This window comes from Panthera pardus, unplaced genomic scaffold (genome assembly GCF_024362965.1).
Source record: "Panthera pardus isolate Hobbes unplaced genomic scaffold, ASM2436296v1 HiC_scaffold_22, whole genome shotgun sequence".
Classification (NCBI taxonomy): Eukaryota; Metazoa; Chordata; class Mammalia; order Carnivora; family Felidae; genus Panthera; species Panthera pardus.
The window spans coordinates 79593277-79612890 of NW_026526788.1; the positions used below are offsets into that span (position 1 = coordinate 79593277).

At 40.4% G+C, this 19614-nt stretch overlaps 1 protein-coding gene across 4 annotated transcripts in view; it reads right to left on the reverse strand.

The window, feature by feature from the left end:
- EEF1AKMT2 (EEF1A lysine methyltransferase 2) overlaps positions 1 to 19614 on the reverse strand; it is a 70562-nt gene that overhangs the window by 50232 nt on the left and 716 nt on the right. For 2 of the 4 annotated variants that reach the window (XM_053910014.1, XM_019424676.2), the window contains exons 2-5: positions 19045 to 19110; positions 17675 to 17789; positions 8181 to 8288; positions 5521 to 5737 (exon numbers count right to left, since the gene is read on the reverse strand). In XM_053910014.1, coding sequence (XP_053765989.1) covers positions 5521 to 5737; positions 8181 to 8288; positions 17675 to 17789; positions 19045 to 19110 — 506 coding nt within the window. Of the gene's footprint in view, positions 1 to 930; positions 1331 to 2444; positions 2615 to 5520; positions 5738 to 8180; positions 8289 to 17674; positions 17790 to 19044; positions 19111 to 19614 lie in introns of those variants that run through there. The other 2 variants (XM_019424675.2, XM_019424678.2) reach the window with 2 other exon arrangements.

Consider the following 19614-nt stretch of genomic DNA (forward strand, 5'->3'; position numbering starts at 1 on the left):
CACGTGGTCACGCGATCTTCTCAAAAACGTCAAGAAATATACTGTTTCTCTTGCTAACCGGCCCTAACTGGAACATCTTTGTCCCCGCGTCCCCGGGGGCTTCTAGGTACACATCTCGCTCACACACCCCCCCTTCGCAGAAGAGTCTGTCACGACAAAAGGGAGGTGGGGGAAAGCGACGAAGGACGGACGGCTCGCCGGCTCCGGTCCACAGACCAACACCGGCACCAGAAGGGAGGGGCAGAGCTCCTGAAAACCCTACTTAACTTCCCTGGCAGCGCCTTCTCCAGACCAGGCCTGGCTCCCTCCCTGAGCCGCAACTGCCATTAAGGCAGAGACTTACTTAGCACCTGGGAAGCAGAATATGCCGGGGGAACGGCCAGGGGAAGAGTCAGACCCAAAGAATCCCGGCTCCACCCTGTACCCGTCCTTCCAGCGGAGACCGGAGTAAGTTACACACACCTTGAGAAGATACCGGGAGGATTCGCTGATTTAATACGATAACGTAACGTAACGTAACGTAACATAACGTAACTTAACACGGAGCCAGCAGATAACAGTATCTGTTAGTTGTCTTTTCTACTTCCTGTTTTTCCCTCAAAGCGGGTTAAAAAAAAAAAAAAGAAAAAAAAAAGCCCATCGGCGGCAACAAACAAGCTCAATAAATATTTCCTGATCAACTCACACATTTATCTGACTTTAATTGTATACACGAAAACTAGGGGACTTTCCCGGGTATTAAATAATTTTTTTTTAAATAACCACCATTCAACCCCAAACAGTAAGTGTACCTATGACGTTTCACAAACAGTCTAATAAAACACGAAGAAGGCTGGTGTTTACGACCCTGGCCCTGGAGTCGTTTCACCCAATCTGAACAAGCAGTTCCATTCGATCCAACGTCACCAGGCACAAAAACCAAGAGCACGAGCTTTCTGTAAATTCATTTACTGCTTTAAAGTTTTTAACTGTTCAGCAGTTACAGAAAAGTTTTAATCAAAGAGAAAAAGATTCACATTCCAAGTACAAAAGAAAACCTGACACGATTGTCGGTTGGTCTCTACAACTCAACCACCCCGTGGGCGCGTATCTTTACCGACCCTCCGTATCCATTCAACACGTGCACATCCTGCGGTACTTACTAAGCACGTATTTGCACGTGCATTTTCTGTGTCAGGGCTACTTTGATGTGGAGCTTCTCAACAAAGCTAACTGAATTTGTCCGGGGAAAAGTCTCACGTTTTTTGGAAAACCAAAGCTGTTACACTGTTTCCAGATCTGCCTCCAAAGCTGAACGTGGGTGTTGGCAGCTCTTCCAAAAGTTCAAACCCTGTCAGACAAGATTAAAATATTTTTAATAGGGGCTGAGTCCCACGGCGAAGGGAAGTCTGTATTAACGAGGTACCCGAGAACCTTTCGCGAAACTATGATTGCAGACTCCAAGTCGTGACTGAATTTCACGTGGTACATTTTCAATTCCCCTGCGCGCGTCCCCACTGACGCTTTAAACTGAGCGAGCAGCAGGCAAGACCGAAGTCAACCGGCAGGAAAGAGGCTTTCCCTCCTCCCTCCCTTCCCCCACTTCTGGTCTCTTCTCTCTCAGACTCTGTATCTCCCTCCGTCTACCGCAGCACCTCGCAGGAAGGAGCCACCGTGCGCGGAGACGATCCCAGGTAGCGGGGAACGGTTCTGGGAGCTTCCTCTGCAGCGACTTAACCCACACCACACACGCCGAAGTATTGAACACCGAAGGGTCAGACAACATGGAAGCGAAAAGGAGTTTGCGGACGATGAAAACGTTCTGCAGACGGGCGGTGGTGAAAAAGTTCTGGAGGTGGAGGGCGGTGATGGCTGAGCAACAATGGCAACGTACTCACTCGATGTCACAGAGCAGTACACTTTAAAAGGGTTAAATGGCGAGTCTTACCTTCTACGCGTTTTACCACAACAAAAAGAGGGTGTAACCAAAGACCAAGACCCAAACTGAACTAAGAATCTGGGAAGAAAAGGAAGTAGGAATTTTCAAGGAAGCACCGTGTGGTTTTTAAATTAACATGGATTCAACAGTCAGGAGTTCAAGTCCCAGCTCGACCACTTCACGAGGTGAAAGACAGGCCCCCAGGATCCTCCTTTTCAATGCGAGGAGGTTACACATACCGGTGCCCCTACCTACCTCATAGTGATTCTGTAAAGATCAAAATGAGGTAACGTGGCATTTTCCTGAACTACAAAATAAAATGGAAGTTTAATATTTGGGGGCGCCTGGGTGGCTCAGTTGGTTAAGGCCTGACTTCGGCTCAGGTCATGATCTCATGGTTTGTGAGTTCGAGCCCCGTTCGGGCTCTGTGCTGATGGCTCAGAGCCTGGATCCTGCTTCGGATTCTGTGTCTCCCTCTCTCTCTGCCCCTCCCCTGCTCATGCTCTCTCTCTCTCAAAAATAAACATTTTTAAAAAATGGAAATTTAACATTTTATTATTTTAAACCAGGACAAACAAGGCTGGGAAGTTAACCAGGGTTTTCCTTCAGTGATAGGTCTATTAGTTTGGAGGATCGATTTTTTTTTTCCCTAGGAAAGGGCGGTGTCCACATTTTCGAGCTGCAGCTGAAATAGCTCTGATAAACAGAAAAAATATAACAGGATATATATTATGGCATCAACTGGCCTCTTGTACTTGGTTTCATTGTGCATTCTAACTCACATTCTTAATCAAACTGCACCAAATTTTAACAAATGACCATATGTTAAAATGCTCATTAAAACTGATAAGAAAGCTTTTCCAAAGAAGGACAGGCCTCTAAATGGAGCCACTGTGCTGGATATACAGGCACAAAATCTATCTGTTTTCTGAAATTTTACACAGGCTTAAAATACTTCATAATAGAAATTTGGAGAAAATGGAGAGGTCTGTGTGAATTTTCCAGGACTAATCTTTTAACTCCTTAAACTAACTATACAGAATTGAAGTGATTACATTTTAATAGATAATACACCAAAATCTTAAAAAGTGGTTGTATTCCAGTGATAGGTAACAAATGCTTTTAGTTTTGTTGTTGTTGTTTTGTTTTTGTTTTTTTTTTTTTTTTTTTATTTTTTCAACGTTTTTTATTTATTTTTGGGACAGAGAGAGACAGAGCATGAACGGGGGAGGGTCAGAGAGAGAGGGAGACACAGAATCAGAAACAGGCTCCAGGCTCTGAGCCATCAGCCCAGAGCCTGATGCGGGGCTCGAACTCACGGACCGCGAGATCGTGACCTGGCTGAAGTCGGACGCTTAACCGACTGCGCCACCCAGGCGCCCCTGTTTTTGTTTTTAATTTAGGAGAGAGAGCACGTGTGAGTGCACGTGGGGGGGAGGGGGGGAGGCAGAAGGAAAGAATCTTAAGCAGGCTTCACTCTCAATGCGGAGCCCGACGTGGGGCTCAGGATCGTGACCTGAGCCAAAATCAAGAGTCAGAAGCTCAACCGACCGAGCCATCCAGGCACCCCACTTTTAGTTATTTTAATCTATATGCTTATGTGTTGGGGTTATTGACATTTTTCAGTCTTTTTCATAACGAATTTAGATTACTTTTATGGTAAAATAGGTTTTCGGGAATGTTTTTAATTCAGTAGTTTTAAGAAAGTCCAGTTCCTTGGACATCAAAGTAGAACACCCCAATATCTGGCAAATAATTCCGGTAATCCTCACCAAAACAAATGACAACATAAAATGTTTATACAGATATGGCTGTGAAGGAAAAGTACAAGATTTCAACAGTTTTATGAACATTTATGTTTCAGATAAGGAAAGAAGCAAAAAGTCTTTAAAGACCGGTAAGCAAGCTTCATTCTACGCAAAAGGGACCATGGGAGCCAATCTTGAGAAGCTACTGCCAAGACCCTCAGCAGTGACACACGTATTCTGTGAGTGTTCGGTGCCCAACTCCAAACACCATATTCTCAGAGACACATGGCTAAAAATGTCTTCAATTGTACATATTTAACATTTCCTGTTGTAACATTTTGCTTATTTAAACTCTGTATTAAGCTCTAAAACTGAACATAAGTTAAAGTGGTTCTCAGACACAGACACGATTTTAAGGACTCTTTACCAGGCTCAAGTCTGTTCCTCATTATCAAAGACAGACAAATATGTTTTTGTCTGGTGGTTCCAGGGGTAAAAGAGAACACCTGTATTTAAGAACCGGGAAAGAAACTTGCCCTACACAGTGTTCACTTCGAGCATTTATTAAAACTGTCAAGCTTCTGGAACTGGGAAAGACTATGGATACGGGGCCCCAACGGTTCTAAAGGAAACAAATTTAACATGGAAGATAGTAAAATTAATGGCACGAAGTACAGGACAATAAATCACATATAATTCTTGTTTTCCAGAGGCAGTAGTAATGAAACCACAAGCTCACATTTCAAGCCTCAAACACTTCAGGTTTTACATTATATAACGTGCCGAAGTCACTGAATGGGCACAAAAAGACATGTGTTAACTGCGCTCCCTCCCACCGCCTATTCCCTTACTACCAAAAAAGAAAACAAACTCTAAGATAAAGTGCATGCAAAACGGTTATAAATTCATTTCCCATTAGCTTGGGACAACTGAGGTTCAAATTTAACAAAAATTTAGTAGCGTAGCCTTTATTATTAACATTCCATCCTAAAAGTTCCTCTCATTTCTTTAAAAAACTCCATACTAATCTGAAAAAGGGACTATGAAAAAAAAAAAAAAAAACCAAGCAAACACTAGTTCTGGACTCTCAAGGTACTTTCCCAGAAGCACCTGTGCACTGCATGAATAAATTGGCAGGTAATATATTCCTTAAGATATGCAAGGAACAGTCTGCCGAAGCTCTCAAAATATTTGTGTATAGGTTATAGATTCTCGATTCTCACAAGATCCCCACTTAGTAGACACGGGACTAATTATACTTCCCTAATGGGGCGAAAAAGGTTCCTGTCTGGGAACCAAAACCATGAAAAAGAGATTTCCCCAAGAGTTAACAGGTCATATTTCTACCACAGAGTCCCTACCTTTTGTTTCTGTGCCACGTTGAAAAGAATTGTTCTACGTTAAGCTGAAAAGAAGATAAATCCCAAATACCTGAATGACCATTAGCAAGACAAAGAAAGTATCTACAGAGTGAAAACTCTCACCACGTAAGATGTTTACAAAATACTACTTGCATTTGTGCATCACCGGCTCCCAGAACCCGAGCACACTGGGGCCGGGCACGGTACGCGTGCTCTCTGTCCGAGAGTACGCAGCTTAATCAAGGAACTGAGGTTTCACAGGCTCATGTTAGCACAGCACCTAACTGCCAGGATTTCTTGGAAAATTGTGGAAAGGACTCTGGGTCTCTGGGTATTATTTCTTTGTCCTTTGCGTATACAGATAAAAGAGAAGAGAAGCAGGCAATTCCCACAAATGGAAAAGTAAAGCCCTCAAACACCAAGCGAAAGAAAACCTATTGAAGTACGTTAAACCTGAGGTAAGCACACGTTTAAACAACAGGTGACCATTTACCTTCACTGAATTCGTTTAGCAACTCTTCCTTGGTCCAATTACATGAGGTTATTAGGAAAAAGCCTTTGCCGTTCAACACCCTGGAGAGGGATTTCACATATTGCTTCCTCTTCTCAATTGCGCTGTCAGGATTAAGGCTTATGGCATCAAAAGTCCCCTTGTCAACACAAATATGAAATCCAGACAGCTCTGTGGAAAGATGCAAAAAGTCTTCTACCTATATTAAAAATCAACGTCTTTGTGAGAACGATTAACATACAGTTTTTACCGAATCTACGTGACAATCTGTAAAAGGTTATAGCTAAAAGGACCAATTAATTACGATGGCATTTTACATACAATAAGCATACCTCCGACTTTATAGCTAACTTTTATGCGCGTCATTCCAAGACCATTAAAGCTAAGATCGGTAAGAGAGACTGACAAGTGTTTCCTGGACATTCCAAATCTCTACAAATTTGGAAACAAATCAAAGCCAGGTGTACTGCCTAATAACACCAGCACATAATGAAGCTCGCAAGCCTGGTTGATGAAAAAGTTATTTCTGTCAAAAAGCAGAATATTGGGGGGCACCTGGGTGGCTCAGTCGGTGAAGCATCCGACTCTTGATTTCGGCTCAGGTCATGATCTCACAGTTCGTGAGTTCGAGCCCTGCACTGTCAGCGCAGAGCCCGCTTGGGATTCTCTCTCTCTCCCTCTCTCTCTCTGCCCCTTCCCCCTTCCCCTCACGTGCAGGCACATGAGTGCGCTCTCGCGTGCGCTCGCTCGCTCTCTCAAAATAAATAAACGTAAAAAAAAAAATATCTGACGCATTCTTAAAGATGACAAAAAGTATGTGGCACTCAAACGGGTCATTAGAAGGAAGACGCCTTCTGGCTGATATTACCAGCTGTGTGATGTAAAGTAAACTTGGTAAATCGGAAGTTCTTTGGCCCTGACTCGGCAGCTCCCAAAGAAACGAATGGATGTAAGGAACGGCTTGAAGCTTAAGGAATGAAGCGACTCTTTACACTGCCGTGACTTCACGGGATAAGCGTGCGCTCTGGGTCGTGAAAGTCCTACACGAGCACAGCACACTCATTCGCCATCGCCTCTGAACGCGTGAGGGGCGTCTGCCGTGGTGACCTGCCTCGGCTTCACTGAATGGTCACAATGACTGGCCAGTGGACTTAATTCTGAACAGCTGCTTTGAAAAAGTAATCACCTCATGATTATTCACACACACTTAATGCAGGAACCATAAATAGCATGTTACCGAAAACACTCTGATTTAAAAATGTGGATTTTGTTTCCTTGCGTCTGAACATGGGTTTTTTCCCCTCCTCCCTCACACCAAAGTATTCGGGATCCCTGAAGCAAAAAATGACTACCATTGCTACGAGCTAAGTTTAGAGAAGCTCCTATGCGAAATGTCTGCATAAAAGTGCTCATTTATTCAGTAAGTATTTCGTGAACACCTGTTCTCTTCAGGGACTTTCCAGTCACCGGGAACATGACAGTAAACGAAAAAGAAAAGGGACCCTGTATGAGAACACAGCTTACGTTCTCTACATCCGATCTTAGCCAAAAGGCCGAGAAGCGGTATCTTACGTTCTCTAAAGAAACAGACAAGTAAATGAACTGAACAAATAATTCTAGATAAAGTGGTATGAAGACAATAAAAACAGAATGATGAAGACAGTGAGCGACTAGGAAGAGAAATGGTGTGGAAAACGCAGTAAAGAAAGACCCAAGAAGGTGATATTGGAGCACAGATCTGACTGATGAGAATGAGCCACGTAAGCTAAGATCTGAGACAAGAATATTCTAGGCAGAGAGCAGAAGGTGTAAAGACCGGAGAAGAACAGACTAGACATGTTTCAGGAGCAGAGAGCCAGCCAGCACGACTGGAACACAGGTGACGAAAAGGAAAAGAGGTAAGAAACGAGGGGCTTCGCGAGGCGCGGTGGGGGGTTCAGATTCCACTCTCAATGCAATGGGGAAGCCCTTAGAGACTTGTGAGCAAAGCAGCGACGCGAGCTGGTATTTTAAAAGACCACTCCGCTTGACCCGTGGTCGTGGACGGTGGCGTGGCAAGAGCGGCAACGGAGAGGCCAAGTAAGAGGCCACTGTGGCCACACAGGCAAGAAACGATGGAGCCTGGACTCAGGAGAGAACGGTGGAGACAGCAAGGAACGGTCACCTGCCTGACGGACTCCGAAGATAAAACCAAGAGAATTAGAAGCCACACTTAAAGGAGAGAGAAGAATCAAGGATAACAACTCGGGTTTGGGGTTAGTACAAGAGGTGAATGGTAATAGCAGTAATAGCAATGGAAACTCAGAGTTTCGTCTCAGACTAAATGAAGGGCTATCAGCTATCCAGGCAAAAGCATAAAATAGGCAAAATCAAATTTTTTGATCTAGGTAATGCAAAGTTAGCTACGATTTGCGTTTGCAAACGTGAAAGAACACACTTGCACACAAGAAAGAAGAGAAAATCACTTCCCCAAGCTGACTAGACTCAAAATTTTAATAGTTACTTAAAAATGTTTCAATTTGGATTATTTATAATGAACCCTCAATTTATGAGTTCAAAAGATATTGTCAACAAATATATTTTAGAAATGTTTAAACTTTGTCACTTTTATTACAAATAAGTTATAGTAATATAATAGTTACCTTCAACTTAATGTTAGATAAACCTTCTTTCTCTATAATACTTCCAGAAAGCTGTATTGCAGAAGGAGAGTAATCAATTCCAGTAATATTAGAAAATCCAAATTTTGCCTAGAGACAGAGAAACAATTTTATACTTTAGTTTAAAATGAAGTTTTAACATACTGCTTTGCTTATGAATTATAATATTCCTTTAGGACCGGGACTGTTTTATTTAATAGATCAAGTGACATATACTATCCAATAATCTACACTGTTTAAATTTTGTTGTAGATCTAAATAGAAACTAAGAGTCTGAATTTACATCAAATGACAATTCATCTGTTTTCACAGTATTTGATTTCAATTTCAAAAGAAAATTCATTCTCTCAAAGATCATGAGAATGTACATACGATATTTTTACCCTCAAGCAGAAAAATGTAACGTTAACTTCTGATGTGGATATGCTCTAATTCACACATAAATCTGTCATTAATTTTACTTAACACAATTAAGTTATACAAATAAATAAAATGCATACGTAGTAAATTCTTGAAAAATTTTCCTTCAAGTGTGATTATAAATTATGCAATTCTACATCCAGCCATGTGATTATTCAACACCTTACACATGTACTTTTTTGTTTTTGAAGTGTTTACAAAACACATGTGAGGGCAGGTATTAAAATTCTCAAAGAATGAAGGCTCACTGGATCTGAGAGTTTTGAGCCTAAAGCTATAGTCCCCACTGCTTCCCAGCCATATGAATCCACCTAGGGTGTGTGAGCTTGTGGGAAAAGTATGATGGCGTCTGTTCCTCACCCCCACCCCTAACACTATGCTGAACATTTTTAGAACAATCAGACTCAAGGTCATTTCAAAGGAAACTTGGAGAAAAGCAGCTGAAAAGTACAGTGTAGTCTAAAATTCTCTTCCTGCTCTTCAATATTTACACAATTTCTTTCCCTCAAAACTTAACATATGCCAACACCATCCATTAAGACTCCCTAGACTTTTCAACACTAAGTGACTGATTCCTGAACTCTAGTAACATGTTGATTGTTTTGCACAGAATTTTGCCACCTTTGACTATTTTTCTTTTTAATCTAAAGGTCTTTGATGCCAACCTCCTACTCTTTTTGTTTGTTTTGTTTTTCTTTTGGGGTTTTTTTTTTTCAGTCTTTATTTAGTTTTTTAATTTACATCCAAGTTAGTTAGCATCTAGTGCAACAATGATTTCAGGAGTAGATTCCTTAATGCCCCTGACCCAGTTAGCCCATCCCCCCTCCCAAATCCCCTCCAGTAACCCTGTTTGTTCTCCATATTTAAGTCTCTTATGTTTTGCCCCCTCCCTGTTTTTGTATTATTTTTGCTCCCCTTCTCTTATGTTCACCTGTTTTGTATCTTAAAGTCCTCCTATGAGTGAAGTCATATGACATTTGTCTTTCTCTAATAGCATAAATACCCTCTAGTTCCATCGACGTTGTTGCAAATGACACCAATCTTCTACTCTTAAAGCTGTCTCACTCCATACTCTTCGAGATCTTCATTTTCTCCCAGTTTGCCTCAATTCCTTCCCCATCAGGAACCCAGGATAATTCTATTAATAATTGACTCCTACCAGTTCCCTCTTCTCCCATGTCTGTTTGTTCTTATAACAGCACTTATAAAAATATCATATATAGACGTTTTAGGTTTTTAGAACAGTCATCCAAAACCTCAAACTATCTCCAACATTTTTCACATTTGGTTTCTGGTACTCAGAAGAAAATAGGCAGACATTCAAGGAAATAACAAATGACCAGAAACCAAGGGGGAAAAACTGACATTAGAAAAAGACCCACAGGAGGGGCGCCTGGGTGGCTTAGTCGGTTAAACGTTAAACCTCCGACTTTCACTCAGGCCACGATCTCGCGGTTTGTGAATTCGAGCCCCGCGTCGGGCTCTGTGCTGACAGCTCAGAGCCTGGAGCCTGCTTCGGATTCTGTGTCTCCCTCTCTCTGCCCCTCTTCAGCTCACACTCTCTCTCTCGGTCTCTCTCTCAAAAATAAATAAACATTTTTAAAAAATGAACAATCAATCCCCAAAATTATTTCAATAAAAATGTCAAAAAAAATAAAGACACCGTCTCCCCCAAATCAATCAATTCAACATTAACAGAATCAAGAAGAAAAATCCTCTAATCATCACAGTGGATATCAAAGAAAGCAGCTGATCAAATTCAACCCCCATTCATGATTAAAAACTAGGGATATAAAGGAACACCCTCAATCTGATAAAGACCATCTATAAAAACCTATAGCTGACATCATTTTTAATAGTGAAAAATAGAACCTTTTCTCTTATACTAGGCAGTGTTAACAAAGCTACCTGCCTTCATTCTATTCGTTTCTATTCAACAATGTATTCAAGAGCACACAGCACTTCAGGGCGCCCCAGTGGCTCAGTCGGTTAAGTGTCCAACCCTTGATTTCAGCTCAGGTCATGATCTCATGGTTCATGTGATCGAGCCCCCATCAGGCTCTCCACTGGCAGTGCAGAGCCTGCTTGGGATTCTCTCTCCCTCTCTCTCTCTGCCACTCCCCCACTTGAGTGCGCGCTCTCTCAAATAAATAAACAGACTACATAGCATTTCAATAAACAAGACATCAAAGTTGGAATTAAAGAAATAAAACTATATTACATTACTATATTTGAGAAAATCAAAAAGAATCTATAAATAAACTATTAGAATTAATTTCTGAATTACTGGATACAAGATTAATAGAAACACCTGTCGTTTTGTTTCTATTTCCTAGCAATGAACTATTAGAAAATACATTTTACAAGCATAACAATAACAACTGCAACAACAAACAACTAAGGATCAATCCAAGAAAAGATATGGAAGACCCCTACAGAGAAAACTACAAAATATTACTGGTAGAATATAAACAGCTAAATAAATGGAGGAACATATCATGCTTGTGGATTCAGAGATTCAATACTGTTAAGGTCTAAATCCTCCCCAAATTCAATGCAATCCTAACCAAGATCCTATTGTTTTTTTTCCCCCAAAAGGTAATGAGTTTAAACTTTAAATAAATATGCATCCTCCCTGAATTAACCTGTAAATTCAGTGCGACCCTAATCAAAATGCCAGGTGTTCTTTTTTTTCCTGAAAAGTGACAAGATTATTCTAAAATTTAAATGAATATGGAAAAAGCTAACTAACAACAGCCAAGACAACAATGGAAAAGAGATCAGTGTTGGAGAATTGACATCAACCAAACATGAAATCAGGACAGCAAGGCACTGGCATATAAGCGAACAGTCTCAAAGGAATAAAACAGAGGATCCAGCAACAGACCCAAGCACACACCACTATATGGCTTATAACAGAACTGCCGGGGGGAAAGGATGGACATTTCAATACATGGTGCTGGGTTACCTGGATAATCACGAGCAAAAAAATAAACCTCAACCTATACCTCACAACATATACAACAATTGATCAGAACCTAAATGTGAAGAAAACAATAAAGCTTTTAGAAGAACACACAGGAAAATATCTTTATGACGCTGGGTAGGCAAGGTTTAATACACAACATTCAAAAACACTAATAATTTATTAAATTATATATTAAACTAGATGCACTAGATGAAGATACTGGCAATACAAAGATCACATGCCCAAAATATATAAAGAACTCCTACAAATCAATAAGAAAATCACAGGCACCTCAATTTTAACATAAGCAAAAAACTTAAACAGGCATTTCACCAGAAAGAATAGCCAAATGGCCAAAACGCGTATGAAAAGATGCTCAACATCTCTAGTCACCAGGAAATAATAAAACAATGAGATACCACTACACACCCCCGAGAATCACGGAAATCGTGTAATTTCATAATCACTGTTATGTCATAATCATAATTGTAGAATCACTGACAAGACCAGGTGCTCGCAAGAATGGACTTCTCACACACTCCGGTCAGAGCATAAACTAGTACAACCATTTTGGAAAACGGTTTAGCAGTATTGGTAATAATCCAGTACTAGAAACAGCCCAAATGTTTCTCCACCTACGGGAGAACGAATGTATAAATGAATGAGTGACTAAATAATTAAATTGTGGTATTTTCATATAGTACAATGAAATGAACAGTGAAATACTGAAAGCCATGTCTGAAAAGAGGAACCTCACAAATCCAAGTTCAGCAGAAGCCAGATGAAAAAAAATAAAGCGCATAACCGTATTACCATGTACATCACGCCAAAAACAGGTAAAACTCAATGTAATGGACAAAGGACAATTTTTTCAAAAACTGATGGAACAATTCAACATTCATATGCCAGAGAAAAAGAACCTCAACCAGTATCTCAAGCCTTACAGAAAAATTAACTCCAAAAGAATCACAGATCTAAACATAAGAGGTAAAACTTTAAACTTTCAAAAGACAACATAGGAGAATATCTGTGTGACCCTGGGTTAGGCAACAAGTTCTTTATTATGACAACAAAAGCAATCCATGAGAAAAAAGTTAAAAAACTTTTTTTTAAGCTTCATCAAAATCAAGAACTCCTACCCTTCAGAAGATACTATTAAGAGAATTAAAAAAAGGGGGCTCCTGGGTGACTCAGTCAGTTGAGCATCCGTCTTCGGCTCAGGTCATGATCTCGCATTCATGGGTTCGAGTCCTACATCGGGCTCTGAGCTGACAGCCCAGAACCTGGAGCCTGCTTCAGATTCTGTGTCTCCCTCTCTCTCTCTGCCTCTATCTGTCTCTCTCTCTCTCAAAAAAAAATTAAAACGTTAAAAAAAGAATAAAGAAAGAAGCCAAAGAATGGGAGAAAACACTTAGAAACCACCTACCTGGCAAAGAACGTATATCCAGATTACATAAAGAATCCTCAAATCTTAACAGTAAGTAAACAAACAACCCAATTTAAAAATAGGCCAAAAACGTGGCACCCATTTCACCAAAGATACGCGAATGGCAAGTAAGTACGTGAAAAGGTGCTCAACATCCTTAGTTATTAGGGAAATGCTAATTCAAACCACAATGAGAAACCAGTACAGCTAATCTCAAAAGCAGCCTAACATATGATGATAGACATCAAAATAGTGGTTAACTTTAGAAGGGAATGGGGGTGGGGGGGGTGGCGCACAAAGGGGCTACTTCTATGGAGCTAACAATGTTTTATTTCTTGATCAGGCTGGTGAGTTACACAAAGGGTTCATCTTGCAAAACCTATATACTTAATGAGCACTTTTCTACATAAATACATCTAATAAGTTCGCATTAAAAAAGAAAATAACTTCCCTTAAAAGACTACCTATCTAGGTGGCTTCACCAGTGAATTCTGCCGTTTTTTTAATTCTTTTTTTAAAGTTTTAACTTAATTATTTTGAGAGAGACAGAGAGAGAGAGAGAGAGAGAGAGAGAATGAATCGGGAAGGGGCTGAGAGAGATGGTAAGAGAGAAAATCCCAAGCAGGCTCTGTGCTGTCATTGCAGAGTCCGACACAGGGCTCGAACCAATGAACCGTGAGATCATGACTCAAGCCAAAGTCAGACACTTAACCAACTGAGCCACCCAGGCACCACTCTACCAAACATTTAAGAGGAAAAAAAGCACTAATCACTAATAAACTTCTTCAATAAATACATTTTTATTCAGTGACGCTGGCATAACCTGATACTAAAACTTAACAAGAACACTACAAAAAAGGAAAATTACCAAGACAATCTTTCTCATGGACAGAGTTGCAAAAATCCTAAACAAAAGATTAACAAACTGAATCCAATAATACATATAAGTTGGGTTTCTTCCAGAGATGCACTTAACATTTGAAAATGATCAGTGTAATTCACCAACACGAATAGCCTAAAGAAGAAAACTCATATGATCATCTCAAAGAGATAAAGGAAAAACATTTGACAAATTACAAGATTCATGAGAAACACACACACACACACACACACTCTCTCTCTCTCTTTTAGCAAAGGAGGAATAGGAGGAAACTTCTTTAATCTGGTACTAACTGATCTACAAAACAAATAACAAATTTACAAGCTAACATCATACCTAACAGTGAAATATTCAAAGTAATCTCTGAAAGAGGGAAAAAAAGACGAGGAAGTCTTCTATCATCAGATCTTTTCAACATTCTACTAGAGGTCACAGACAGTGTAATAAGAGGAAAAAAGTTATAAAGGCTTGGAAAGGAAGAACTAAAACTGCCATTATTCACAGTCTGCATAATTATATAGTTAACCACTGAACAACACAGGGGTTAGGAGTGCTGAGTCAAAAATTCGCATTTAACTTTTGACTCCCACAAAACTTTACTGACAGCCTACTGTTGACTGGAAACCTTACAGATAACGTGACAGTGAACACATATTTTGTACGTGTATCACACACTGTATTCTTACAATAAAGTAGGCTAAAGAAAAGAAAACGTTATTAAGAAAATCATAAGGAGGGGCATCTGGGTGGCTCAGTCAGTTAAGCATCCAGCTCTTGATTTCAGCTCAGGTCATGATCTCATGGTTCATGGGTTCAAGCCCCTCATCAGGCTCCACGATGACAGCACGGAGCCTGCTCTCTCCCCCTCTCTCTCTGCCCCTCCCATGTTTGCACTCACTCGCTCTCTCAAAATAAATAAATAAACTTAAAAAAAAAAGAAAATTATAAGGAAAATACATTTACAGTACCGTATATATATTTATTAAAAAAAAAAACACAAATGAGTGGGCCTACATAGTTCAAACCCATGTCGTTCAAGAATCAACTATATATGTGAAAAAATCTAAAAGAATCTACTTAAACTACTAGTCCCAAAGGATAAATCATTAGCCTTTACAAATAAACCATTAAAATCCAAAAGAATCTACAGGTAAACAAGAGCATGAATAAATAAAACTGCAATATAATTAAATATCATACAGCCCTTTCTTTCCGCCATCTTGGAACCTGTGGAGGCCTGCTGGGAACAGGACTCCTAAAATGACAAATATGTCTGGAAGGCTGTGGTCCAAGGGTATTTTTGCTGGCTGTAAGCAGAGTGTCCAGAACCACAGGGAGAACACAGCTCTTCTTAAAATTGAAGGTGTTTATGCTCGAAATGAAACTGAATTCTATCTAGGCAAGAGATGTGCTTATGTGTACAAAGCCAAGAACAACACAGTGACTCCTGGTGGCAAACCAAACAAAAGCAGAGCAACCTGGAGGAAAGTAACGTGCTCATGGAAACAGTGGCACGATTCGTGCCAAATTCCGAAGGAACCTTCCTGCTAAAGCCATTGGCCACGACTCCGTGCAATGCTGTACCCCTCCAGGATCTAAACTAACTGAAAAGTAATTAAACAAAGGTGTAGGTTCGTAACATCTCGTAAAAACAAACAAAAAAACTTTACACAGCAGTGAAAATGAACGTGCTACTCCTACACACAACTTGAGTGACTCTCACAGAACGTGCAGAAGACACTAGAAAGAATATATACCCGAGTCTTCCATTCATACATTCAAAAACAAGCAAACTGATCTTTTGATGTTAAAATTCTTTGTGATTAATGGTTACTTCTAGAAAGGAAGGAGGGAGTAATTTAGAAAGGACTGCCGGGGAGTTCAGGGGAGTTTCTAGAGTCTATAACACATTACCTCTTGACCAGGGTGATAGTTCATAAGTGACCACAGGTGCGTTCACTTTGTGATAATTCACTGAGCCACACACTTCTGATTTGTGCACTTTAACACATATGTGCTACACCCTGATGTTTCAAAAACATTTACTATAAATTTTTCTAATCATAGTCCACTGCTTAAAACATTTTAATGGTGGGGGAAAACAAAAAACAAACAAAAAACCATTTTAATGGTGGGGCTCCTGAGTAGCTCAGTTAAGCGTTCATTCAATTCTTGATTTCGGCACAGGTCACAATCTCACAGTTTGTGGAATCCAGCCCCATGTCAGACTCTACACTGACAATGTAGAGCCTGCTTGGGACTCTCTCTCTCCCTCCCTCTCTGCCCCTTCCCCACTAGCACTCCTTCTCTCAAAGTACATAAATACATAAAAATTAAAATGTTGGGGTGCCTGGGAGGCTCAGTTGGTTAAGCATCCGGCTTCAGCTCAGGTCATGATCTCACGGTTTGTGAGTTCAAGCCCCGTGTCAGGCTCTGTGCTGACAGCTTGCTCAGAGCCAGGAGCCTGCTCCAGATTCTGTCTCCCTTTCTCTCTGCCCTTCCCCCGCTCTCGCTCTCTCTCTCTCTCTCTCTCTCTCAAAAATAAACATTAAAAAAAATTGCTAATAAAAAAAAAAAAGTAAAATGTTAATGGCTCCCCGTAGCCTAAAAGTAAAATCTAACCTATTAGGCATGACATGTATGGCTCCTACCTTTAACTTAATCCTCAACTCTGTCCATCTCGAACATACACTTTATATTCTAATGTACCAATTTATTTACAGTCCCAGTACATGCTATGCTGCTTCAAACATTCACGTCTTCTTTTTTTGAGATTTTTTTATTTTTTTTTTTTAAGCAATCTCCACACCCAACATGGGGCTCGAACTCCCAACCCCAAGATCAAGAGTTCTCATGCTCCACCAACTGAGCCACCCAAGCACCCTCAAACCTTCATGCCTTTCAACATTGTTTCCATTGCTTGAAATTTTCTCTCTTACACCCCACCCACACTCACTACACTCTGCCTGTGCAATTTCCATCCAGCTTGGGTATTAGCTCCTCCAAGACCCTTCCTACCCCTTTTCCCCAAAGCTAATCACTCTTTTCTACACACAGTTATCTAATATCGCACACGTCAAGCTACGGTGTTAACGGTTTCTGTGTCCACCCATCCTCTACTAAACTAGAACAACTCAAGCACAAGGTCTACATTTTCAGGCTGCCAGTGCCCAGCACAAGCCTTGGCCCATGGAAGTCATTCAACAAATTTCACCATTATGTGTATACCCATACAAATTAAGACAGTAGAGCCATCTAAGAGGGGGTGTATTATCATTTCCACCATAGTACATGCCACAGCAATGAGCACACTACAGGCACTCAACGATCGTTTAGTTTGTAGTAGAACCTGTGCCGAAACTCAGTTCCACGGACAGAACACTCTTTTCGAACCATACGCTCACCTAAGATAAAGTATTTATGTCCTACCAGAAATGTAAAAAGGCTTCATTCTTTCGTACACACAGATTTCCAGAGTTCTGAGCTAGAAGAAACCAATTAAGATCACCCACTCAAAAGTTTTCAGAAAGAACCTACACCCAGAGAAATTAAGTGGCTTGCTGAAGCTCAAGGTTAAGGCCAGAAGGGCCAAGACGAGCGCTCAGATGCCCTGCCTTCTCACAATCCACGCGGCCTCCTTCCGTACCATGTGACTCCTCAAAGAAGGTGCTACGACTGCTCTGCTACTTTAGACTCACATGGTTAATATCCTCATTCGCAAGATTTGTTTTTAATTTCATTTTAAAATTTGGCTTTAACACATGAATACTAAAAGTACCAACAAGTTCAACCAAGAAAACACCATTTCCAGTTCCAATATCAAGCACTGAAGCGTCCAATGGAATCTCGCGTTTTTGCATCCACCTTATTAGCCGATTCATACTCTCTTCTCCAAACCTATTAGAAACAGAGAATCCGTTACTCAGATACCAGAGGAATACAGAGCAAAGTTTACAACTAGATTCTATTTAAGCAGCTTATTCCATACGCTCAAGTAAGTCTTTTTTGAAAGTAAGAAGTAGCATCTGTGACTACTTAAACTTCACCTCGAATAGTACTTAGGAGAAAACACCCCCAATGGAATAGAATAGAATAGATAAAGTCAATATGCTATTTATTAATGTTTCTCTACATCAGCACTAACACTCGTGCATGGCTCAAAATTTCATTGCTTATTGAACAAGGACAATCACAGGATGACAGTAACTTCCTAACACAGGTTTCCCCCCTCTAACCGCAAGTAGAACATTGCTATGAAATCTTTCCTGTGGCAAAATGGCACAAAGCAAAGAAGCAATTACCAGTAATTTATACGGTAAAATTTTGTGAGCATTCCCAGACCCCAAAAATAACCTCTCTTAGGCCTAATACCTTAAGACACATCTTGCTAACAGATGCACAAAATAAATCAAGAAAAAGCACAGACGCTCACAGACACTGTTCAAAGCCATGGCGGCTTGATGCTGGGATGCTGAGTATAGTTCCCGGGGAAGGAGCTTGGCAGCACAACTCTTGCTGCTAGGGGTGTGCACTGCCTCTCTAAGGGCTCACTGCAAGACAAACGGTGAATGCTAGTTTTGTTCTTCACCATTTTGTGCAAAAGTAAAAAGCTTCAGGCACCTGGGTGGCTCAGTCGGTTAAGTGGCCAACTTCGGTTCAGGTCATGATCACATGGTTCCTGAGTTCAACCCGACGTCGGGCTCCGTGCTGACAGCTCAGAGCCCGGAGCCTGCTTCAGCTTCTGTGTCTCCCTCTCTCTCTGCCCCTCTCCCACTCATGTTGTCTCTTTCTCAAAAATAAATAAACATTAAAAAAAAAACTTTTTTTTTTTTAAAGTAAAAATCTTCAGATTTCTTTCACGTACTTACAGATACTAATGTAAGTCTTTCATAAAAGCCGAGGGGCATAATGTGCATTTTCAAAAAGCTGGGGGATACCTGCATAGTCATTCAATTTAAGTCTGGACCATTAAAAGTGGGAGAAGAGATTCTTGAAATCTATCCACTAAAGCTAGAATCAGTCCAAAGTTCCCAAGAATTTTAGGCTGTTTTCCTTTGGGATAAACACTTAAAAGACACACACACACACACACACACACACACACACACACTCACTCTTCTGAATCATAATTCCACTATTTTTTCTAACTCACCAGATTTCTCCTGTATCTCCATATTCTTGGAAAGTTTGCAGTTCTCTCTCATAGACAGCATCCCAACTATATAATCAAATGCAAAGCAAGATTCTTGAATTAAACTGCATTACGAATTAAATATGTTTCTAATACATCCTAAGTATTTATGACAAAAGGTTAAAACATTATTGTGCTATCAGGAAGCGCACATAGATCAACCCCTTAACATCCTCGTGTTAAAAGAACGAAAGACACAGACAAGCAGTGTAAGTTTACACTGCAATACCTGACGTGTTAAAAAATACTACAGGTTTTACCTTTAAAAAGTATAAGCAAGTATTTATTCCAGGATCCCTAAGTCCCAAACACAAGTCCAAAACTTGACTGTACAAAGTGTCATTACGGCACATTGCAGTCTAAAACATGCAGACACAAAGGTTTTCCATCAATATGCTGGTTACTCAAGAAGGAAATCACCAAACATAAGCTCTGCCTAAAAGTTACTTGTAAGTTTGAGATTTACTCCTTTTAAGTACAGTTCCCCGTCCTCATCATTTGCCTTCTCTTGCTATTTCATCTCCCTAGAAT